Genomic DNA, 27972 nt, shown 5'->3' on the forward strand with positions numbered 1-27972 from the left:
ATATGGACCCCACAGTCTTCAACAAAGTTCAAGTATCAAATATCACATTTCTAAATTATTTTATATAAAAGAATTCAGAACATAAAAATAGCTGTTGAGATAATTTTGATGGTTTTTAATAATCTATATTCTATACTAATAGTTATAGATTTGATATTTGAATTGTAACTAGTTAGTATTACATTCTTTAGGATTAAATAATAAATAATACATTTCTAAATACATAAAAGATGTGTAAAATTGGTTTATTAGTCATATCATTTAACTTAAGTAAATAGGTATCATTGATTTTAGAATATACAGATAAATTGTGCCAACTGTGGTATAAAGTTAATTCCGTTCACTAACAGATTAATCTAGTCGCTTTGTTTTTCAGTTTCAGTTTCAGATACCAAAAGGAATGATGCGGTGACCCCATCCCCACCCATTAAGGATATTTATTACTTTAATTTTATATTCTTATCTTGGGTCTACTGTCAATATTTTTTTTATTATACAACTACTTATTATATAAATAATGTTAGTTGCGATTTTTTCTGTTCTTGATTTTCCAGGAAAAATATTCTATATTGTAAATTAATTGTTAAAATAAACATTAACATATTTTTAGGAAAATTAAGGAAAATAATGTAAATAATTAGCCCCTAATACATATTAAAAAGAAAAACATAGTTTAATTTTTGAGAATTTGCCCCTCCCCTTGAATATCTGGATCTGATACTAATGTTTTGAAGATTTACACTTATCAGTATATTCTATAATCATAGGTATAATATGTAGTATAAGTCATTGCTAGAACCATATATCTTTACTGACAAGTTAATGTTTCTATTTTAATTTAATATAAAAAATATATTAAAAGAAAATAATTATAAATTACTTTGTTACTTTTTTAAATATCAATTTTAATTTTAATTGAATATAAAGATAAAAATTAGATAAGTAAACTAAAAACTAAACGATTGTTGTTATTATTATTTTTTTAATGAATACAAAATGTTATCTGTAATAATTTATATTTCATAATTCTAACTACATAGATGTACACTCTATCTCATATAAGAGTAGTCTCAGGTCAGTCAGGTTTGATCAGATCACTTCATCTCTTAAAAAATTAATTTTTATTCACCATAGTAAAAAATTGTTATAATGTACTTAACTAAACAAAACACAAGGTTGGCAGTTGTGAAAATAATGAAGTACAAAATTACATATTAGCTTAGGCAAAGCCATCTGCCCGAGTTTACTTTTATATGAAACTGAGTTTAGTAAATAAATTTTTCTTTGAAATTACATGAATAACAAAATAAAATTACCGTGTCTTGTGGTTTTGATTTTAAATTTTGTCTCAAAATTCAAATCAATATAATACATTTTTAGAATTACAAACTTTAACTTTAAAATATTGGATAATCGACTATGAATCAGATAGGAACATTTATGAGAATATTTTTTAAAAAAATACTCAAATGATTACATTTTCTAATATAAAGTAAACCATTGGTAATTTTATCTTGTTAAGAGAAATATAGATAAGTTTCATTTACATGTGATACCTATTTACAGAGTAAATATACTAGTTTAACTAAAATAATAATAATAATAATAATAATAATAAAATAAATACAGTATACATACAAGTTCTGTTAATAATTAAAATGTTCATGTAAACACAATAGTGATAAGGAGATAAATGTTTCTTTATAATTTATAATAATTTAAATTTAGGTAAAATAAATTTAAAATTTATAGTTAGTTGGTAGAAAATAAACTAGACAAATTGTTCAATAATAAATTATATAAATACAGTGAATACCACTTATTTTGGTTTAACAAGGTTCAACTAATATAGAAGAACTAATAATAAAAAACATTTACCATCAATAAAAGTTGGGTTATTGGTTGATAGCTTTGGAACAATAGTCAAATCAACAAAAATAAAGAATTTTATTATTTCAAAATAAAATAATAATTAAATATACTTAATAAATATAAAATAAAACATTTATAAAATGATAATGTTAGATTGTAATTTCAATTAAAATAAAACAATTTTTACACGGTAATTATATTTTGCTATAATTATTAGTATTTTGTTATTAAATATTTATTAATATAAATTTAATGATTCAAAAATTATATTCTAAATTATATTTTTAATTATTTTATGTTTCTTGTCCTGTTTTGCACATCTTCCCATTATCAATTGTCTGATGTGACACTGATGATGAATGTAGATTTTATTGCACAAAATATCGCGTCTAATAAAAAATAAATAAAATAAAATTAGTTAATTTATCATACATATGTATGGTTGTTTCTCTTGTACTTAAGCTAAGATAAATTATTACTCTTAGTTTTGTTCGATTGTGAATAAGATTGTCTATTATAAATCTTTTAGTAAACTGGATTTGGCATTCTTTAACTTGTCAAAGCGTTTTAATAAATGCATGTTGGATGTCTCCAATTCTTCAACTTTTGCTTGAGCTTCTCGAAGCTAAAACAAAATAAAATTTGAATTAAGGAGAAATAAATATTTACAAATCATTATAATAGTTGAATCATAAAAAAATTAATAATTATAATAATTTTATATGTTAATTAACTCTTAATTTAGGTGTTTTTGCTTACTTTATATTTATGAAATATAATATTATTTATATGTTTGTGTATAATTTAAAGGTTATAATTATAAAGAAAAATATTTTAGAAATGATAATTAATACCTCACGCTGTAGTTTTCGTTTTTCCAATTTCAATTCATCTTCAGCTTTTTCAGATGCTTCAGAAGCTGTTTTATATCTAATCACTTGACTCTCAAGTCTAGCAACCTAAAATTAAACATAATAATAATAAATACCATGTACATAATAAATAAAATAACGGTTTTTAATAATTTAGTTTACATTAGCTTGTAATGTAGAAATATCTTGTTCAGCCTTTTGCCATTTGAATTTATAATCACCAAGAACTTTATTAGTTTCTTCTATATAAAAAAATGAATTATCAAATTATTTTATTGGTACTTTTAAAAATGCAATTGACACAAAGCCAATCTTACTTTGGGCATCTTCCAAATCGTCAGAGTCTGTACCATTATAATGGTTATCACTATGACGTTTGGCCTCTTGCAACTCTAATTTGAGCCTGTTAATTTCGTCTATATAGCTGTTGCGTTCTTCGGTAAATTTTTTGAGTCGTACATCTGAATAAACCCAAAGTATTTACTTTATAACATGGTAATTAAAAATATAAAATAAAACACAGAACTAAGAATACTTTGTACTATTGAATAAAATATGTTATTGAATAAAGGGTTATCTTATGATATAACTGTACATTTTACATTCAAACATTGTTTTTAAGTCATTAAATAAAAAAGATCTTTAAAAATAAAAAAAGATTTCACATTTTTATTTTTTATTGTGCATGATAAAATATATTTTTAATTTCAATCCTGTGTCAGCATATTATTAAGAGTATTTCAATAAATTGAATTCAAATTTTTGATTATTTGTATTATTAATTATTATTATATTAAACATTTTTTTTTTTAATTAAAAAAAATAACTAAGGTGTAAAAATCGGGTTGTCAGTTATGATGTTAATTATAAAACTGAAAAAATATTATTAATAGAAATAGTATTATTTCTGAAATTTAAGTTGTACAATAAAAACGTAAATCATAAAAATTTTTTTCAGAAAACATTTAACATGCATAAAAATATGCACTATTTCCTAAAATTTATAAAAAGTGTAAAATAAGCATTTACAATTTTCGATTAATACATTTGTCATTAACAGAATGGATTTTTAACTCTATCTGCTATAAATTAAATTGAGAAAATATAGAAAGAATAAATTATGTGCTATTCCTACAACTTACAACTTCAGTTTGATTGAGCAGAGTAATGAGCATTTTGCGGTACATATAAACTTAAATTTATAATACCAATTATGAATTATAACACATTTATAATGTAATTATTATAAGTGTTTAAAGAAAAGAGCAAATCAAAGTAATAAAATATATAATTACTTATACACATACCTAAACAACCTTCTCCTGCATCTTGTAACAATTGAGCATTTTCAACAGAGACTAAGGCACGTTTTATTTTACTATTACATTGATCACTCTCACTCCAACATTCTTGTTCTGTGCTGATAATAACTAATCCTTTTTCCTAAAATAATAATTTTAATATGTATTTAAATTCTAAACCAACTAATTCATATAATGACAACTATAATAGTTAAATATTGTTGTAATACTATAATGATAATTTTTTTCATTGTTCACATAGTTATTCTTAAGTTATTTTAAAATCAAATTTCAGAATTTTTTACATTAAATAAAAATACACCACTAGAAAAAAAATTACTGAAGTATTGTATATATTCGACAAATTTCAGTCAAAAATGTAATTTATAAAATATTGTATCTAAAAGGTTTCATAGTTATTAAAATATTAACAGTAACAAATATAGAAGAATAAACTAATAATGGATAATTATTAATTAACCATAAATTAAATATTAGATTAAAATACTTATTTACCTCAATGAGTTTATCACGTTCTTCTAGTTCTTGTTGAAGTGTTATAGATTCTAGTTTTTGAGTAGCCAATAAACGTTTTAATTTTTCGTTTTCTCTACAACTTTCTTTATGTTCTCTCTATAAATAAATTATAGAATAAATATATGTATAGAAAAATGGCTAAGCTAAAAATTAATTACTTTTATATGCATAAGTTCTTCTTCAATATCAGTATACTTGTCTTTGTACAATTCTACCATATATGTCACAGCTGCTTTTTCATTGTCAAGTTGAGCATTTTGTACCATAGCTTTACGAAACTTTTCTTCTAAGTCTTTTAATTCCATCTAAAGATTTTGATTAATATTTATTTATTGAAATATTTAAAAAAACACAACTCAATTATACCCTAAAATCTCGAAAGTTAGGAGTAGATTCATCAAGAGAATCAACCGAATTACGTCGACTAGATTGGTAACTGTTAGTATTATGTAATGAACTAGCTGTTCTAGGGCTGGCAGTACTTGCAGCTGCTCGTGATACTCGATTTATGATAGGTCCATCTAAGAGATAAATATACAAATAATATAGTACATATTACATACTTAAATAAAAATATTTAAACAAATAGTTTTATATCTTAATCAAACACTATTTTAATTACAGGAACTTAATCATAAAACTTTGAAGTGTCACTTATCATTAACCAAACAATGTGTAGTTGAAGTAAATATTTATAGATTTATATTTTGTGTTCTAAATTAATCATTATTTTTATTTATCTACTCTTTAATATTCTTTAATTTATTTTAATTTCACATTTCGAATGTAAAATAAAAATCTTGTTTAAATATATCATTATTTTAATGTGTAAAATATTTTATTTTCAAAACAATAACTTTGTATATTATGTAATAAACAAGAAAATGAATCTAGATAAGAAAATATAAAAGAAAAATATCTACAAAAGAAATATTTGAGAGAATCCATGAGAAATACATTTTTAACCATGCAGCCATTGTTTGTACAGGAAAAATTTAATGATAACATTTTATCTTCAAATCAACCTCTTATTACCAAATATATATAAATTGCGTTTTTTATTTTTGATTAATTATATTAAATATTTTATAATCTTATTTGAAATAAAATAAAATATTATATTATAACATAGAAGCATAGAACAAGTTTCAATTTGTGTATAATATTTACATTAAAATGACAGTAAATTCAAAAATATGTAAATATTTTTTAAACTTTGTTCCTACTGTAAATGTAAATAGGAAAGATTTATCAAATATTATTTTAAATTTCTTTGAATGTTCTGAAATTAACTATGCGTATTCATTTGGACAAGGTTATGACGAGGCTAGTACTATGAGTGGTGAATTTCACTGATTTATGTTTAAACTGTGTAAAATTCACCGTTCATATTTCATGGAATTCAAGCATAGAGCAAAAATATTTACCAAAGGCAGATGGAAGGAATGATTTTTCCTTGATAACTTAGTTTTAACCAAATATGTACGAATAATTTTTTAAATTTTTTAAATATTATTTTTCAATCAAACTTAAATTTAAACACTTTCTAATAGTTCTAACTACATCCTCATACATTACATATAATTGTATAATATTATCCTAAATTACAGTTAATATAAGAATTATAATATTTTAAAACTTAAAATTGATTAACTGATCATTAAATTTATGGGTACCTAATTAAATTATTTTGATAAGTCAATTAACCAAATTAATTTAGAAAATGAAATAATCTTTACACAAAGACAATTTAAAAGATAATTTTGAGAAAGAAAAATTAAATATTGATATCAGTGAACTTAAAACAAACAACAGAAAAAGCTAACAATATTACTTAATTTTATTAATGAAGTTATGTACAATTATTACATTATATTTCAAGTCAATATGGACATACTAATGGAGAATAAGTACTCTACACCTAATACAAAATAGCTAAATAGACATATAGATAAAAGTTTATTTTATACTTGCCTGCAGCATGCATATCAAAAGCTTTATCTGCATTTTCCTCAGCTTCTTTTTGTTGTCGTTCAATTTCTCGCATACGAATTTCTCTAGCTTCAGCACGGGCTTGACGTCTTGCAGCCAAACGAGCTTCCGCCTGTAACAAAATAAAAATATTTTAATTAATCAATTGTTTAATGTTTTTAATATTAGAACACTCGTCGTCTCAATTATAAACATGGTATCACAATATGTTTCCTAAAAGATTTATGCAGCTTGAACTGTTAGTAAATACAAAAATGGACAAATTTTATACATGTAAAATAAAATAACTAATTATAGTCTTATATCAACACTAAAATTTACTATTCAAATAATCAGCAAGTTAATTATGTATACGTACTTCATTATTACGTTTGTCCAGAAACGTTACAATTCCATCGGCTTCAGAATCACAACTGGAATTATAGTCATGACTAGAACCAATAATTTGTAACTCTGTTTGTTCCCTAAGAGGGCTAGATTGATGATCACTTAAAATATTGTCTGATAACTCATCGATATCACTGATATCAGCAATAGAATATGCACAATAACCATCATCGTCATCTGACGAAAAATAACTATAATTTGTTTCAGTGTTGCATAATGGATGAATCGCATCACTGTTAAAATTCTCGCATACTGAATTCAGAGCGGTATTATCATTAACACATATGTGACATGAATATGATCCATTATTATCTAGTATCAACTGAGACGAATGAACGACTTTAGAATATTCACATGGAGTTACGCTATTTAAGATATTTACCACAGCATCCCTACCGACCGCACTATTAACGCTGCTAGAGCTCAGCGATGGGGACTCTTTTGACGTAAACGTAGAATTAGTTGTGTTAAACTCAACAGGTACATTGACGAGTAATTTAGCATCTAATGATTTTTCATTTAAATTATCCGAAGTTTGATTTATGTATATGTTCGTAATATGCGCTCCTGCAGTTACCAGATCACACGATGTTACGTTCATTTTAATATGACTATCATTCATGTTAAATGGTCAACGTGGTGTATTTTTAACTAAATAAATAATAAGATGAACAATTAACTGAATAATATGGACATTTTAATTTCAATTAAATACAAAAATAAAACAATATTATTCCGTGATATCTTAGTAAATTCATTAGTACTCCATCAAAACAAAACATATAAATATCAAAAATAACATAGGTATACTTATATTATTTATGAGCTTAAAAGATTATATTATGTTCTGAAGTAAAAAAGATATACTGGTTAAGTAAAAAATATAACCGTTAGCCATGTCAATATGTCATTTTTTTTTTAGATTCAGAGGAACATATTTTGTGTTTATGGAAGATTCAGGAAACAGCTTTATGGGAAATAAAACAAGGCTCAAAATGCTTTACTTATGATTTATTATAAACTGTACAAGATACAGGTCACGTAATTCGTCAGAAATTTAATTTATTAAATTCTTTATTCTACTAAATTGTAAATAATTCAGTATAGATAACTCAAGCATTTTAATTTTCCTAATGAAAAAAAAAAATTAATAGGAAAATAAAATGTATTTGATTATATAGAATTAAACATCTGTTTATAATTTAATATTTAAACAAATAAATAATTGTTAAAATATTTAAGTTTATCTAAAAAACTTTATATATACCATAAATCATAAAAAAAATTAAACACGTTTCACATGTTTAATAATAAAATAATATATATTCTTATTTTAATAAGAATACACATACTTTATTTTTTTACTTTTTACCGGTGTATATACATTTTTTCAGATAATTAGAATTTTTAAATTATAATATTTTAAAACTTTGTAACTTGCATAAAAATTAAATACTATAATAATGCGTTAACTTCTTGTAGTTAAGGTGTATAAAACCTTTTAAAATAATGTTATCTTTAATTGTATATAACACGTAATTAACACGTTTTACTATAGTTTAAAAATTCCTAACTTCAAAAAACAGGACAAATAAAAAAAAATAACAATTTGTTTATGAAAATTTCAATAATAAAAAACACTTTATGTTTAACGGCTATAAATATTGGACGATCTTTATTTTTATAAAGGGCGAGTTAATTTTTACATTGGTTTCCTCAAATATATACGTAATAAGTTAATAACATCTTAATATTTTAATATTTTTACTTAATAACTACGTTCATGTTCTTGACCGTTTATGAAATAAATAACCTATTAATAAACTTTAATAGGTTCACAGAAATTATATTAAGTATTATTTAAGTTACTTAGCTTCCTATACGTTATAATATAATTAAATATTAAAGTAAGTACTATGTTTTTTTGTTTATATTTAAAGAAACAGATTATATAGGTAATATAAATATCAAAACCTATATACAACTTATTTGGTATATTGTTCGATGAGGAAAATTCAAAACGCAACAAACCTATGTGATAATAAATACTTTACTATAAATAATTGGATCATAATTTGAATTGACAAAATATCTAACAGTCTAGTAAATGCTGAGACAAATAAGTATTCATAACTCTACCAAACCATAAAATATTAAAAAATTGTATGCGGTATGCACGGATTAAATTTAAATATTGCCTATACTGAACTCCTATTAACTATCATCAATTCCATAGTGTAAATTATAATTATTACTATTTACTGTACTGAGTGTACTGTCGATAATTTCCACGCTTTCCATTACGATTACCCCATATAAAAATAATACGATACCACACAGATTTATTAGAACCAAATAAACATAGAATTATATGTCTTGAAAATAAAATGATATCAAAGTTTATGCTACATAAAAATAATTAAAAAGGGTAAAATAGTAAAATAATAAAATAAGTATAAATATTTTAGCTATCTATAGGTATTGTTTTAAAATGTAAATTTGTTTTTTAGCATATTCTATACTAGTTGGTTTATTTGATAATAAAACCGATTACCGAGTATTGGTATACTCTCTAAATATTAATAAATATATATAAAGGTAAATTGCTCTCTTGATTCTAATTACATTTCAGTTGTATTGCTTCAGTTTCCTTCTTAAATATTTATTTTATTCATCGAAAAGCGACGATAACCGTGAAAAATATACGGCTAAATGTCTGTGCGGCAATGGGACAACTATTATTTAAAAATCTATATGCGATTTTGTCTTATACTTTTATGAGTATTTTACATCCAATAATATTATTATTATATCAACCATAAATAATTTTCTAAGATGTATTTTATGACCTAAATATTCGTATACGTCAATAGTTTCCTATTATATTTATATTATACGTTTATACGTTTTATTTTATTATACGTTTACAGAATACAAAACAGAAAACATCTTATCAATATTCAAACAATTTATTGTTTAGGTCTAGTGTATCTATTAATGGAAAAACCAGTTAGTGATGTCATAAACCTATTCGCAATAGGCAGAATGTGATTTACTCACAAATACACATTCACTTATCGTACCTACCTATCGTAACAATTTTATACGCGTATATGGTTATGTCAACAGAAGTAATAATTCAAACATTTTAAGTTGAATATCAACTATGCGTTTTATAAATTGATTCACATAAATACATAATATTTAAAATATATTATTAAAATAATACAGTAAACACAAAAAGGTAAGAAGTGAGTACCGCTCTGCTGTATAATATATATTAGGTGTCAAGTGGGTCACTATAAGTTATTTATATAGGTATGTTGTCTGTTAAATTTGAATTCAATAATATATCATTGAATACTAAAAACAATTCTGAGCGGAAACGGTGTATCATACCGTATCACCTAGTGATAATATTTATTTGATACGGCTATTAAAGTAATTTATTTTACTTTTGATACTATAAAAGTAGTTTGATATTTTTTTTGCGAAAATAATTCATTTATACTATTATTAGTAATTAACTACATAATAATTTACTAATTTTCGAGTTTTTTAAGAACTTTAAACGAGCATATAAAACATATTGTGGCTATATATTTTAATTATAAAATAAACAACTTATGAGGCGCTTTGTATTAAATTGTCAAACAATTCTACACAGCAAATAATTTTTAATCAATTTTTATAGAGAAAAAAATTAAAATCAACAATAATTGAATAATATAAACCAGCAGTTCTTACTTCTTAACCCATAGTCGGCGCCAGCATATACGTCAATACGTGACAAGATATAATTATAAATGTGTTTGTTTTGTTATGTCTAATTATGTAATTTGTAATAAAAATTAATTATTATAATTTTCGTTATGATAACATGAGATGTATAAAAAAAGGTATTTGAACAAATTGGAAAAGCTTTACACCTTAGGGGTTTGCGATATCTAAAAAATTTTCATCAGGGGTCCGTGATCTACAAGAAGTTAAAAACCACAGATATATATATTTGTTAAAAATTATCGTAAGTACCTAATTCGTTTTTAAGTTGCATCACAAAAACAATATCGATTTTGTCGAAACTTTGATTTACGTAAAAATTCACACTTTTCTTTAATTTCATCAAGATCAATTTGATATTCAAAACCACACTCATTTTTGATCGTTAGATTTTATCAACAACTTATCTCGTGTACTCATAAACACAAAAAACACACATCATGATAAAATCAATACATTCATCGCTTTGCTTAGGCCTTATAGAATCTAAAATATTATTCTTCGAAACCAACTACCTATTTGTGGTCTTGGTTTCATGCATAATGTTTGTTTTGTGAGGCGCATTAGTCATTAGTTTTATAGGTGTATATATTTATTGGTAAAATATGTTATATATTAGTTTATTATAGGAACATTAATAACAAAACGGTATAGTTTATAGGTACAGTATATTTACTAATAAAAAATGTACGGATGAATGCAAATTTTAAAATAAATAAGTACAATGGTGGAATACTAAAAAAATAAATTGAAATTTGAAATTATTGAGTTGTTCCAAAGTACAATCTTGGTATACTTATATTGATTTACAGTAACAAAACATTAAGGTATTAAGGTACCTGGTACTTGTATATAACTAATATGCTATACCAATGTAAAATCAAGATACGGATGTGGAGTCCCTTTAATTTCGGGTATATAAAAATGTAAGAGAAATACATTAATAACCATTATAATATTTTATTTTTATATTTATACACAGTATTACGTATAATGTATTATGTATGATGGTTAAGTGGATCGATTATAAATAGTGTTAATTCGTACCTAGGTAGCCTAACCTTGTAGATTTTATCGTTTAAACCAGTCAGCAAAAAAATAATAAGCATTTAAATTTAGACTAACTAAAAAATGGGTAATTGAATTAATAAAGTTTAAAGTTTCTTTAAGTTAGGCATTACTTTTAAAATAAAAACAATTTTATTTTAATCTCAGTCCATAAAAATAAATAATTACCACTATGTATAATACAATAATACAGTAGTGCTCGATCTTTTTTGATTCATGTCACCTTTAACCACTAGAATCAAACACTGCGTCACACTATAACTTCAAAATAATAAACAATCTTAGCTATATATTTAAAAATTATTATTTTTTTTTTTTTAAAAAAATACAGTACACAGAAAAAAACGTTCAAAACGTTGAAATTAATATGAATGAAATAATATGATTTTTTTTTCGCAAATTTTTTTTTCTTTTTTCGTTGATATTTCATGTCACCCCTAAGCTGGGTCCTTGTCGCCCTTAAGTGACACTTCACCCCGGTTGAGAACTACTGCAATAATGTATCAATTATAAAACTTCCTATAATAGATGTGAATATTTCCATATAAATTAATTGTTTTATGGTAATAATTGGTTTTAGGTCAAAGAACATAATAATAGTAGATACCTACTAAATTACTCTAACACATGTGCCTCGGCAAAAAACCAATTAAAAAATTACAAAAATAAAAATTATTAAATGCAAAGTATTAACTTAATCAAATAGTATTTTATTTACTTAACATTAATTGTAAAAAACATTATTAGATACAAATACTGTATGTTATATAATTTTTTTGGAAAATAAAATGCATTTTAGTTACCTAATTGGATTTTCATTTTTCAGTAACAAAAACTTTATAAATCTATCAACTCTAAAAAATAGAAGATGATAACTGATAAGTCATTTAAAATAATTCAATAAGAAATGTGTCATGAATTTATGTGACTCTGTCTATAATTACACTATCGTAAAAAATTAATATAGAAATAAATAAAAAAAATTGCCTATACACTTATAATATATTATTAACTTTAATTGCTTTTTCTTAAAATAATAAATTATACTTAAATTAGTATTTTAAGTAAACATTCTAGTATTGATATTTGAAGATGAATTATATTATGTATTAAGACATACTGGTAGGTACCTATAGATAAATAGTATATGCATCGAAAGAATGTTACCTCACATCCGATAACTTTATAATAGTCATACACGAAAGTAAAATCTTTTGGTACATTAGTAGCTATACGTACTAGGAACATTACTCATTAGTACTAGTAAGTTGTAGTAAACTACGGTCCATAAGTAATATTAATCGTAAGCAAGTGAAGTCACGGCAACGTCATTCTAATAAAATGTAAAACTAAAATTACCGTATGAGACACAGTTCATTAATGGTTACAGCAAAATAATTCAAAACTAACGTATTACCTATGTAATATTAAATCTATACCACGATTCATGCAGCAATGACTTTTTTCTATTCTAAAAATTGGAAGTGACTTTTTGAAAATACGAAAACTCGTTAAAATGTTATCATCTGAGAATTGCTTTTATTGCTAACAATATAGTATCTATACTTGTTTTATACCTATTTGCTTTTAGTCTTAGTACTGTAATTCGTAAAATTAAAAATATAGTATCATACAAATTTTTATTTCCAATTAAAAGTTTTTGAGTATAAGACTGAATTTATTAGAAATTAGAATGAATATTTGGCTGAACTACATTGAAGCTTACAGTGATCTAAACTGAACGAATAATAATTCGAATTCAAACACACAAATGTTATTACTTATTATTAACGACGTAGTAATACGCATTTGAAGAACCAACAGAAATAGTTGTACACTTGTACCTACTCTTAATACGCCTACATAAATAAGTAATCTTATTTTCAAAACAAATTATACTAACTAAGTTTCTTATTTATTGATATTTTAACATAATCAAATCAAATAAAATATATACTACTTATACTACTAATACGTTTGGAATTTTTTTTTACTTTGGTCACCATTACCTTCGAAACGAGTCAGAATTGAAATAAACGTATACCTAAGCAATTAATTTTAATAGCTTATGTATACAATACATAGGTAACATATGCACGATTATGTATTATTTACTCTAGATAATAAAAGTACGGTAAAAGTTTTTTTTAAAGTACTGATGTCATAAAAAAACAAAAAATCCATTGTATTAGTACATTAAATTAACATCATCATGCATGCTGTAGGTAGGTATATAAAAATTGTTGTACTCAAATAAACAAAGAATAAAAAACTATCACGAATAAAAAAGGTAAAAAAATACGAAAATTATCCGAAATACCAAAGTACTTACAGGTTGAATATATTCATCGCGAGATAAGTTCAACAACATTATATTTATTTTTTTTTTTTAATGTTATTATGATGTTTTTTATTTTATAATATTATATTATACACTAACCATCGACAAAACAAATTCAACTATCAAAAAATATTGAGATAAAACAATTTATGTTGTTTTGCGTTACTCGTGAATCACGATAATTGATAAATTTTAGTACACGATAAATTGACAAGACAGGCCGGTATCATATTATAAACTATTAACAAATTAATTATATGATGTATATATTGTAAAAATTAGTAGTACAAAAAGTGAATGAAATAAAATTTATTAGTAAGAAAAACATTTATAATAACAAATAATACACAATAATTTACGTAATTACGTATATACGAGTATGTATAACATATTGACCAAAAAATAATAGAAAAAAAAATATAAATAAGAATTCAGTATTTTGAAAATGAAACAACAAATATTTATTTTGTAATACTTTTTTTTACTTGGATTATAAATGTTTACGAAAAAAAATAAATATATATTATAAGTTCTCACACAGACCTACAGTCACACACCTCTTAATGGTTTGATATCTTATCGATTTATAACGTACATAAATCGTGTTTTTTTTTTTGTTTTTGAATGAAACAAAAATAAAAATAATATTAGTAATGACAGAATAATGATGGTAAATAAAAGTCTAGACTAAAAGTAATTTTCATCAAAATAAACAAAAATAGTTATCGTGAGAACGATCAAAGAATGTTTCAAAAAAGTCTTACAGACATTAAACACATTGTGATATCGTTACCTCAATTTATGTACCTACAGGGTGATTTTTTTATTGTAAAAAACTCATTATTTTGAAAACTATTATTAGTTTATTAGAATTTTTAGTGTAATATTTTACATATAAGTACTAATAACTCATTAAAAAAATTAATATATCCATAAAACTCATGATAAATCACAGATGTTCTTAGTGAGAACTTCTTACCTTTAAGTTTTATAAAATCATAATAGATAGATTTACTCAAATATTAAAATTTACTTGTCATGTTTGTGTTCAACAACACACATTCAGATGTAGCGTATATTATATTTATAAAGCTTAGATAATAGGAGTAAAGTGACATAAAGTATCCCAAAAAACCTTGCAGGTTCTCTCATCTAAACTTTAAATACTTTTATTACTTATAAATCACAATTAATCACCTACTAGTTCGGAATTCAATTTTTATAAATACATAGAAATATTCCAAAAAATATTTTACTTTGAAATATGAAATAAAAAATGTATTTTGTTATTTAAGTGATTGTAAAAAAGTAAAAACTTAAAAATAGTAATGATAAAAAATAGGTAGCAGAAAATGTATTTATTTAAGATAAGTTATTTTTAATGACTTAAAACTATATATAAAAAAATCATTGTCATAAAGTTTTTCAAAGTAATAAGATTACGTCGAAAAATCACCCTGTTTATATTTATATACAATTATCCCATACATAATAAGAAATGTACTTTGTTACCAATATTACATATTACTTAAAAAAAAAAAGAATATGATTTTAAGTGATTTCATTTTAAGGTGCTACAGTATATATTATATATTCGTAGATATTTAGCAACGGGCATTCGTTTGTCTTTATTTTTGGTTAAGTGTTAGAATTAGTTATACCTATAAATAATGAACAATTTTTTTAAATTAAATACCAACCGCTTTACTGGTATTTTTTTGGGCGTGTTGCTACCCAGAAGTTACTCCCAAGTACACGTCATTTATCAGGCTCTAAAAGTACCAACATTTATATTATGCTTAGTAGAATATCGTTTTTAGTAATAATATTAAAAGTACCTACTTAATGATTTTTATAGAATCTGGTATAGAATAAAATAGTATAATAAAACTATTGATTATTATAATTGATTATGTACGTATTATGCTGCATAATGTTTTTTCTTTTTTAATAATTGGTTATCATACTTATGCACCTATAAATATTTTTAAGAATATTTAAAAATGGACAAATGAATAGACTTTTTGAATAAAATATTTTCAATAACCATTTCAATAAATTTTTTAATATATGTATTTAAAATCAATTTTAAATAAAGTAGGTAGGTAAAATAATCTTTATTGAAAATTACGAGATTTTAAGTTAATATATAAAAAGTAATATTTCGAAGACATATACATACAAGTTAGAGATCATAAATATGTTAGGGCAACAAGATTATATAAAGATGTAATAGATTAATATTTATTTACATTAAATGTTTATTATTATTTAACACTTGTCAATAATCTTTTTGTCTACTATACTAATACTATAGTTGTTTACATATTTAGATACACACAAAATTAATATAATATATAAAACATACTGGTTATTAACTATACAAGATATTCAAAACAATGACCAATCCAAAAATTATACAAAAAATCTAACTATCCACAAAGCCGCAAGTGGAATAATTTGTCCATTTTATGGTGTACAAAAACAAATTTAAAATTACTATATGTTATTAAATATTTTAATTTAAAAAAAAAAAACTTGATAAAAATAACCACGTTTTAATTCCTATTAGAATATAAATAGAAAAACAGATAATAACTCTTAAATAAAATATCTAACGATGACCGAACAGTTAACTAGGAAAGGTAGGTTATGTTTATTTAGACAGTCCTAAAATACATCTTATTTCAAAAAATTAAGCCCCAAATTATGAAACTGATTGGTGTTTGTATTTAAAATATAGTGAATTATTTTACCAATTTTGTCATTTTTAAATAAATTAGAAAATTTATAGGTTACTATGATAAGTTGAAAAAATATTCTATAATTGACTAGGTATTCAGATATTTGGTGCGAAAATAATTTTACATTTGTTGTACTTGTTGGTAGTTAATGAAAACTAACTGCAGTATCCGTATATATTCGAACGATATTCTAGAACCATTAAGCTTAATTTATATTTTATATTATACACTTATATAGTTTAATATATTTTATATTTTGTGATGATGGAGTATAACTGTTTAAATACCAGATATTTGTATTACTTTGAATATGAATGCTTCAAAAATATGGATTGATACACAAAAACGAGACTTATTAGTGTATTGCGCATTTTAAATATTAAACTAATCTATTAGTGAATAATTAAAAACTATTTTAAATCATTTTAAAACGCACCTAAAATATCGAAGGTGTAATAAAAATAACGCGAACTACACAACACAACACGTACACGGACGCACACCCGTTGATATAACATGTATTGTATGTAATGAAAAATTAATAAGCAATACGGCATATCAAACATAACCGTACGTCGCGAACTCTAGAAACCGGTTGGACACAAGGAGCAAATATTTCATTTAATAGGTCTAGGTGCCCCGAAGAAATAAATTTGATGCAGGATTATTAAAGTGGGGAATTTGTTACGCAAAATATAAAATTATTCGATCTAATATTTTTAAAGATATATTTAATAAATTAAAATAAATCGTGCATAATCTTCTTAAAAATTTTTTAGAAATTTTAACTTATCACTATGAATAATAAATATACTTAAAATTAATATTAATTAATTAAAAACTATTATAACGTAAGAATTTTTACAAAAATATGTATAACTATATTTAACTACTATTAAAAATGTTATGTTGGATTCAATTCTACTTAATTAAGTACAAGTGTGAGGTGTGTATCAATAATTACAGAAGAGTATTTTCAAAATTCGGGATAACAGTAATAACATATAAAAAATAATACTAAGTAGAATTAATTTAGGAAAAAAAAACAAAACAATATTTAGAGCCACCACTAACATTAATAAATTAAAAATTTCAATATCAATTTTTTTTCTATATTGTTGGCCTTCCAAGTATCACCAGATAACATTTTATGTACCATAGTTTAGGAACCTCTGTGTTAGACTATTAAAATTTATATTCTAATAACAATGGTACACAAATATAAATAAATAATAACTAAAAAAAAAATACTTTTAATCACTTAGATGACTCGTAGGTTTATGTGTAAGTAATAGTGAGTAAGGAAATTTTGTTTTAACATGTTTTTTTTATAAAAAAAATACACTTAAAAAGTGTTTAAGTATTTTAAGTACTAAAATTTTTAAAAATGTTAAATATTATACTGATTGATTCTTTTATTAAACAACACTTATTATTTCAAAATATGTAAAGTTTTTGAAAAAAATATTTTTACATAATTTCTAGTTGAAATAAACAATATTTTTTTAAAAAAGAGTAGTCAAGTAAATAACGCTCTGCTGTGCAGTAGGTCACTATTATTAATTAAATTTAAGTATCAAATTTGAAACCAATGATAGGTATCATTGTATATGAAAAACGAATGAACGGAGATGATTTGTCAGCCTAGGATATATTTTCCAGTGGGTGGTGAAAAAGGTGTTTAATGTTTTAATGACCCGAATACTCCAAAATGAAAGTTCTTTTATAATTATTGTAAGCCAAACTTATGAAAAATCTTGTACTAAATTTTTTTTTAAATTTAAGTACAAAATAATTTGCAAAATATTCATGATTTTGTCAATATTTGAACTTCAAATGCTAATAAGAAAAAATTGTGACTATGTATTCTTATAATTTTTTAATCACTAGAAGACTAACTTATGAAGAACTTTATATTCAATTTTCAATTTTTTTTTTTAAAACAGCCAAAAATTTTTTATCGATATTAATAAAATAAACTTAACAAAAACGAATATTTCATATGCCTTTAATAGCCTTAAAATAAACGTATATAAGCGTAATAAAAATATTTTTAAAAACCCAATCTAAAGAACTGGTGAAATTTTCAAGTAACTACGACTTACACTTTTTGAATTATAACAAATATTTAAAACCGTTTGAAGAAAAATCGTCGTTATCGTTACGCAATTTAGTAAAAATTTAAAATTAAACACACATAATTTTTTTCTTTTAATAACGCTTTGAGTGATCTTTAAAGGTTTTTGAAGGAAAAAGTATGGACAACTTAATATTGAATTTTATAACCTTAGATGTAAACACAAAATTGTTTATGAATTTTTAATTAAGCTAAAAAAAACTAAAATATTTTGAAAACCTAACTGTACATAGATAGCACTAATATAATCATTTGGTAAAAATTTCAAGTATTTACAGTGATTAGTTCTTGAATTACAACTACGAGTATATAAAAAAATCGATTTTGTCAAAAACTGGTTTTGCGTAAAATTCCTGTTTTTCCGTCAATTTTTTTTTTTTTTTGTTTTTCTCGATTTACTACTAGAAAAAGTTTACTTTTTACCTCTATACTGCACCAAAGATATTCAATTTACCTACGGAAACCACCCCCTTAAGTTTAAAATTGCAGCATTATTACGACAAATTATATTAAACACAGACAAAAAAACCACATCATTGTAAAATCAATACATTCATCAATTCGTTCAGAATCTAAAAATATGTAGGTATTACTGAAATGAATAATGAATATATTAATTCAACAACGATGTGTGTTTTGTGTGTGTGTAGTGTGTACACCATAACTTGTCGAAAAAATACTTCAATTTAGAACTTCAGGGGAGGTTTCCGGAGGGAAATTAAACAAAATTGGTGCATTATAGAGGTCAAAAATAAGAAGTTTCCAGCAGTTTTTTATATATGGGTAACTAAAAAACGAACCACTTTAAATACATACAATTTTTACCAAATGTTTATTTTATAGCATTATTTATACACAGTTAAATTTTCAAAATATTCTGGCTTTCTTTGAGTTTTTTATAAACTGAATTTTCAATTTTTCAAAGTATTTTCTTTTGAAATATTAATAAAAAAATTTTGAATGCCCAAAAAAACTTGAAAATGTAATACAGCGTTTTCTATAAGTTATTCTTATTGATGTTAAAAAAAAATCAAAAATCGTTAGTCACAATTTAATCAAATAATTTAGTTAAATATAAGTTCAAATTTTTACGAAATATGTGAAAAGTAATAATGTAGTTGAAAATTCATAAAATGTTTAGTAATTATTTCTTATGTTAAAAAATTCAACACGATGTTTCCCTTCAAATAACTATAGAGGAAACTCGAGTGTCATAATAGGAAAAAATTTTATGAGCGTCTAAATTTAAAATTTTTATGAAATCGAGTTACGATAATGATTTATCCTCAAACGATTTTAAATATTTGTTATATTATTCAAAAATGATAAGCTGTAGATACTTGAAAATTTCACCAATTATTAAGATTGGCATTTTCTTTATATAATTTAATTTTCAAAATAAATCGCTTATTTTAAGGGTATTTATAGGAATTTAAGTATTCTCTTTTTTTTTTTTTATATATAAACGCTGATAAAATTTTTTGGTTAAGTCAAAGTACTTGGAAATTTAATACATAGTTACTTATGAGTTACTTTTATAGTGGTAACCTATCTTAAGTTTAAATTTTTAAGAAATCGAAAATTCACAATTAAAATAACGATTATATTTAGTTGTTAAAATTGGCATTTTCTGTATATGATTTTATTTTGAGGTGTTCAAGTCATTAAAACATAAGCCACCTTTTTCACCACCCACTGGAAAATATATCCTAGACTGACAATCTCCGTTTAAAATAAATTTTCGTATACAATGATACCTATCATTGCATTCAAATTTAACATATCCATTACAGTTAACTACTCTGTGTTCGAGGTCCACTTGATACTTTCTGTACAGCAGAGCATTACTTACTTGACCACCCTTTTTTTATCGTTATAATATTTATGTTTTATACTTGTTTATAAGAAAAATTACATATTTCATTTCATTTCGGTATACAGAATAGTAGATCAAAATTTTATAAGAGTATCGCAGTACTTCTCCACTCCGCTCACCTAAACTTTATAAAATATTTCCAACTCCAAAATACTATTCGTCCAAATTTCGATTTTTATACACCAAAATACTCTGAAAAATATTTTGCAACAGAGTATAAAATTAAAAATTTAGGTACTTTTCTGTTATCCCTACTACCGATCGATGCCGCGACTATCGCGACTCTCAATACCTAGATTTATTCCTAACAATGTTTTTATTATTAATATTAATATTTTTATATGTGTATATGTGTAACTACTTTACTTAATACTGTAATAATTAGTCTCAATTATATAATTAACCTGCTTGTTATTTTTGTAACACTAATAAATTGAAATTGATGGAAATATTAAATTTTTTTTATTTATTGCTTGTAATTTAAATGTCCAAATCATTCAAAATATATAATTCCAAATTATTAGGTTGTTATTGAAAAAAACTATTGTCAAACAAAAATAAACAGTTAACTTATACAAACTTAAATACTTAAAAAATAAAGATAATTGAAATCATTGCCCTAGTGGTTTAAATTGGTAAAATTATATTCATACTTAGTACTTACTATTCCTTTCATCCATAAAGCCGATTTCCTCATGTGAATTTTTAGTATTGATTATTGAAATTTTTAATTAATATTAATAATAAAAACAAATTGTTAGGAATAAATCTAGGTATTGAGAGTCGCAATAGTCGCGGCATCGATCGGTAGTAGGGATAACAGAAAAGTACCAAAATTTATATTGTCATTCAAAAAAGTAACAACATTAAAAATATAATTTTTTAAAAAAAAAATGTTATTTCGACTGAAAATTAAGTAAAATAAATATTTTCAAAAACACTATTTAATTTGAAATAACAAGTTTTGTTTTATAAAAGAATTGCTCGGTATATTTATTAATTATTAACTAAGTCTATATATGGATTGAAAATTCAATATAGTTAGTATGGACAGTATAGTTAAGAATATTTAAAAAAAAACTTCTCAATTATATTAGAAAATATACGTAAGATTGTGATTTCCTCTGTATAAATTCATCATATTTATTATTATTTCTAATTGAAAAAAAATTAATCAACAATTTTATACAATTTATAATAGGTAACATGGTTAAAACTAAATATAAAAATATAATATAATGAATGGATTCATTAAACTTCAAAACTATGTGTTATACTGACACTATTATTAAATTTTTTTGTATTGGTATTATATTGATCATATACTACTACGTTGAATATATTATTGTCATATTATCTATTAACTTAATAATATATATTAATATGTTTAATAACTTGTTACCAAGTGCAGCCAATTATAGTTATTTAGCCTTTACTAAAGTCTATATTTTTTGATCCCTTCTTTAATCTTTTTAAGAAAATATATACAGTAAAATCACTATAACCTGTATAATATGACCCCTGAATAACATGAAACCTGTTTTTACAGAAAAATTATAACACTCACATGTGACATGTGTTGTCGGTCTTACAAACGTATAACATGTCAAATATTATGTTTACAATAATTCATTATACGAGTACTCTATTATTTTTTAAATTAGAGTGAATTAACTTTTTATGATATTTTATGTTAATATTATTACCAAGGAGCATCTCATCTTTTATTGGAATTTTAAAATATACAAACAAATGTACAGATATAAAACACTAATAATTTGCTTTGAGATATATTTTTAACATTTTATTACAATTTGACACTTAGAATTTATTATTAATTTTATTTTTATGTGCATTTAAATTGATAGTTTACATAAAAGTTTACATTTATATAAACATACATATTTTACCTATAAATCATCTATTTATAAATATATAAATAAACTAAATCCGGAAGATTAAAAAAAATGTAATATAAAAATGATAATTGGTAATTTTATTAATTTTTATAGTAAAAACTAGGTTTTAAAATGATGCACCGGCACATTTTGAATAAATATATACTTTTCATTATTTATTATGTTTGAAGATAATTTTCATCCCATAAAATTAAAAATAACAAAGGAGATTAATGGACAAATAAAAGAAAATATATTTTTGTACATCATATAAAATTTAAACTAAATGATGGTCAAAGAATTTAGCGTTATTTAGTTTGAGCACCAGAACTACTTACCTGAAAAGACCATAACATATTTTGATATTTTTAATAACCTAAATGGTATGTTAATACTATTATTTATAACAACTAATTGGTAGACTTATAATTTATATTGAATTACAAGATTATTTAAAATACATTGCTCAGTAAAACAGGTAACTTGATATCTAATATGCTAACAATTCACAATTTACTATTCATTACACTTGTTTGGCACTAATCAAGAATTTAGTATAAAAATGATTTTAAGTACAATTTTACTGTTATTATTGTCAGTACGAGTAAAATTTTTGGTGGTTCAATAATAGCTTATTACTAAGGCCTGGATTTATATGCATTTGTATGTTTTTTTACATTTTTTTTTCAAACAGTCCAAAAAGTAGCTAGGTGTGCTAAAAGTTAGAATTATAGTCAATAGATCTGAAATACAAAGTTTTATTTTGCATAATTTGCCATTTTTGACATGTACAGCATATTTCTGTATTTTAAGATTTTTCTTTGCATGTGGGCAGTTTTTAAATGCATACCTAGTATATAGTATTTTGAATATATTAATTAAATATCATATAGTCAATCCAATTTACGAAGGAAACCAATAAGATAATTATCTGATACGTTATTTTAGTATAACATACAAATTCTGTCGGGACTAGTTATCAATAGTAATCTGTTATTAAGTGAGTTTTCGTGAACCATATTTTAGTTGTCGTTTTCATGTTTGTTGTGATCTGAATGAACATATTTTTTTTTTATTTAATTTTATTAATTTATATTTAAAATGCCAAAAATTAGTGCAACAATGTCTAGTAAGCTCTAATCACTATTGCAACTAAATCATAGTATAAATTAATTTTATGTTAAGATATCAAAAATAATGAAATTAAAGATAATTTTTAAGGTTTTTAAAACATATAAATCCGGGGCCTACTTATTACATACCTATTATTATTTAAAATCATTTATTTATATAATTTATACATAACATAGGAGTAATTTCATTTATTTTATATTTATTTATTTTCATTTTTTGATAGTTTCTATGTAATATACCCTATGTGTATACTGTATATATATATATATGTATATATATATATATAATTTTTAGTGTTCGAACATGTAATACAACATTTAACATGATATGATTAAGATCAGATGATTAGTAGTCAAACTTTCTTTATTTTTAATATTAGTTATCTTATTAGGAATAACACTAAGGGGCCATCATATTCACGAATTATGTATCCACCTTACTAATAATATAGCATATTTGTGTTCTGAAAAACTAGTTTTATGTATTTATCTTAAATATGAGTAAATTGACCTATAATAAAACCTAAAGAGAATAATATTCTTTATGTTAGTACACATATATTATTAAGACTTAAGAGACTTATGATCATTAATAAATTATATAATATTTTATGAACTCATCATTTGCTTGAAAATTTAAATGTCCTAAAATGACATAAATTCTTATACCTATTTATTTTATTACAATGACAACAGTTGCGGGTGTGACATCCTCTTAGTGTTTTTCCTAATAAGGTGACTAAAGAAAGTTTATACACTAGCAATTTTAATCATACCATTGTATAGTTTTTAATACATTCTAATTAATACATAGTACTATAATTATAAGAATATACATTAAATATTTTTTAAATAGAAATTATCAAAAACAAGCATACAACAAATAAAATCTAAGAGATACAAAATAAATACAATAATATTATTTTTATAATTCACTTACTTCTTTAGCTATTTGGTCAAATGCTTGGTCTTCGGCATAATGTGTGGTAGGAAGCCTTCGACGACCACCAGTTGTTGAACTAGGACTATCCATTATAAAATTGATACCATCTTTAATTCAAATTTTGATTTTCCCTAAAATTATAAAAATAAATATTATTAAATAAACTAATTTTATTTGTATTTTATATCTAGACCAAACAGATAAAAATTAAACAAATTATTACTGTTGTAAGTTTAAAAGATTAGTAGAAATAAAAAAAGTACATTAATATTAGTAAAGGTAGCGAGGTAGCCTACAAAATCTTTTTATCAGTCTAAAATTATTAATATTTTTAAATTTAAAATAATGATTATTAAGACTTCAAAGTTAATTTGAAATAAAGTATAAGATACCTATCTAACACAGATATAAATATCTAGTTCAAGTAAAATAATAAATATAATTCAAACTTTAATTTAAAAATAAAGTATTATCTGGCGCAAATAGAAATATCTAATACCTAGAATAATAAATATAATTTTTTATTATTATGAAGTCACAATTTTAATTATCAAATGAAAATTATCACCTTTCGTCAGTCAAACTACTTTCAATCTATTTAGTATATACATATCATTGATCAGTCTAAGATATATTTAAGACTACAAGAATTTAGAATGAGATATTGGCTATGTTCCAAAATTTCATTCCGAATGTCTTTTTATTTCCACATATTTTGATGGTGGCATATATATATATAAAAAAGTAGGTAGGTATTGAAAACAATAAAGTAAATAAGAGACTTATTAGATTATGAAGTTTGATGTATGTTTATTTACATTTGTTTAAATTAAAAATACATAGGTAAACATAATTTATAATTTTTTAATTGCTGATGAAATATTGATTAAATCTATAGATCAAAGATAAATGTTATAAAAATAATATGTATTTTTATAATTTTTTAGATACCTAATATTTAGGTATAGAATTTTGTCTTTAATCACACTACATTTTACAAATTATTTGTTTAAATAAAATAACTAGATTAGAACACAGTATTCAAAAAGTAACAGTACCGTATAATAATGTTTACAATGAAGAAATTACCTACCAATGAAGTCAAAAGCAATTTTTTTATTAATATTGACATTCAATGTAGATGAATACATAGCAGATGAATTATTTGATAAAACTATATAATTTAGATTAGATTCTACAGAAGAAATAATTTTGAGTTAGGTATAATTTAACTATCTACATTGAAAATTAAGAAATATTGGTAAATTAATTTTATTTTTTATAAACCTAGTAAAAATAATGTTCTAATACATTTGTAACAAATGCAACAACAAAAAATAATTTTAGACATGGGTGACATAAAAAGAAAACACTAAAATTATTCGTTAAACTATAGGTGTATCTATTTGAAATGTTTTCATGTGAACATGAAATATTACTTTAAGTTTTTTAATTTTAATATGGTAAATTGTAAACTATGGAATTACTATGAATAATACAGATTGAATCATACTTGATCAATTATAATTAAATATAATGAAAAATTATTATTAAGAAGGTAGGTAGTGTAATAATAGTATAATAACGATGGTGAATTGGAGTCAATTTATAACCTAATGAAATAACAAATTTGATTAGAATGTTTTTAAAATCAATGACTAAATATGAATACGGTGATCTTTTAAGTCAAGATCTGAATCACTACGAGAGTCAATACTTTCCATGTCAGTAATTATTGCATAATATTGTCAATAGAAACTTATTAATAGTACCTATATCAATCGACGAGCACTAGCCAAGCAAACAAATCATGTATTAGGCCAGTAAAATATTCATAGAAGGCATGAACTGGATAAATGGGATGTGAGACAACCCAAATCTAATTGATGGACTGTTTCATTTTCATAGAACCAAAAATAACGAGAAAAAAACATGTATGGCGGAAACTGTTATTCTCAAAGCAGTCCAAGATCTCAGATGATCAAAGATGCTTTTAATCGTGTGAAAACCGTTTAGGCTAAACGGCTAAAGGCCACGAACGTCGCATCGGGTTCGTCGTTGGTTAGCTAGCGACCACGGAGGTCCCCTCGATCTTAAAAAAAACACAATCGTCGGACTTACCGTCGAAATTTTTATTGTCCGGCCGCGTCTTCTCCACTCCGTACGGGACACGGTCCATCTGCGCGTATATACTACACTGCACACACACGCGCGCGTCTACTGTGATTCACGAGCAATCCCTACGAGTTTTCAAACATGGTTCGACGATACGCGAGAAGATAATCCGAGTTCGGAGCAGCGAATTCTAAACGGCACTGATTCCGGCGAAAACAGTGCAACATTAACAACAACAACAACAACAACAATAATTACAATAATAATAATGATGATGATGATGATTATTGGTGATGATGATAATATACTACTACTACTACTGCACTAATAATAATAATAATAATAATAATAACAAAAAACGAAATTATTTTTCGAGTGAAAAAAATTAAATAATATGTATAAATAGGTAGCGGTAGTGAGGCGAAAGAACGTGTGAGTACGAGTTTCAGTATGTGTGTGTGTGTGTGTACGTTTGACACAGAAGAGAAGGATGCAGCCACACGGCAAGATTATAACATTGCGTATATCTATACATAAACATAAGAGTGTGCGCGTGTGTGTGTATAATATATATATTGATATCAAACACAACACAATCGGAGAGATGATAAAGCGAAAATCTCGTCGCGGCGGGTCGAAAGGAGACGGTCGTCAGCGACGGAGGACCGAGGCCGTTGAGACAACAAAAAAAAAAAAAAATTATTGTTCACGCACACCGGGCTCATATTAGTAGCGACATCTGTCCGTCGAAAATCTAAATTATATTTTTAAGATATCATATTATTATTATTATTACGAATGATAATAAAAATATAATAATATAACAAAATATAATAATAAATAATAATTGCTCAATGTACGGTTTCACGGCAGCGGACAGGAAACAGTACGGGCTATAATGGTACATCTACATCACTTTGTGGCTTTGCGCCAAGACACCATCCTACAAAAACAGTGTTCTTTACGAGAACATCGG

The 27972-nt window shown here is 23.9% G+C and overlaps 1 protein-coding gene across 4 annotated transcripts; it reads right to left on the reverse strand.

Annotated features, from left to right (window-relative positions):
• Positions 1-227: 227 nt before the first annotated feature.
• Positions 228-27607, reverse strand: LOC114128273 (leucine-rich repeat flightless-interacting protein 2). 4 transcript variants are annotated; one of them, XM_027992751.2, is made up of 13 exons: positions 17198-17413; positions 7344-7612; positions 6933-7283; positions 6557-6686; positions 4949-5103; positions 4741-4887; positions 4562-4678; positions 4052-4187; positions 3062-3205; positions 2907-2986; positions 2727-2831; positions 2352-2497; positions 228-2261 (listed from the first exon to the last, which is right to left on the reverse strand). In XM_027992751.2, exons 2-12 carry the CDS (start codon positions 7581-7583, stop codon positions 2387-2389), a joined length of 1716 nt encoding a protein of 571 aa, XP_027848552.2. In that variant the 5' UTR covers positions 7584-7612; positions 17198-17413; the 3' UTR covers positions 228-2261; positions 2352-2386. The 4 variants fall into 4 exon arrangements, 3 of the variants coding, with proteins under 3 accessions (XP_027848552.2, XP_027848551.2, XP_027848553.2); XR_003592748.2 differs by having other exon boundaries at positions 2330-2497; positions 6933-7612; positions 17198-17416; XM_027992750.2 differs by having other exon boundaries at positions 6933-7612; positions 17198-17414.
• Positions 27608-27972: the final 365 nt, after the last annotated feature.

Source organism: Aphis gossypii, chromosome X (genome assembly GCF_020184175.1).
Source record: "Aphis gossypii isolate Hap1 chromosome X, ASM2018417v2, whole genome shotgun sequence".
NCBI lineage: Eukaryota > Metazoa > Arthropoda > Insecta > Hemiptera > Aphididae > Aphis > Aphis gossypii.

Excerpts from the sequence above, each read along its gene's own strand:
- LOC114128273 (XM_027992750.2), bottom strand. The coding sequence starts at position 7,583 with ATGAATGATAGTCATATTAAAATGAACGTAACATCGTGTGATCTGGTA. Across the intron at positions 4,679-4,740 it reads AAGAACTTATGCATATAAAA|AGAGAACATAAAGAAAGTTG; the intron begins GTAATTAATTTT and ends ATTTATTTATAG. Across the intron at positions 2,832-2,906 it reads TTTCTACATTACAAGCTAAT|GTTGCTAGACTTGAGAGTCA; the intron begins GTAAACTAAATT and ends GTTTAATTTTAG.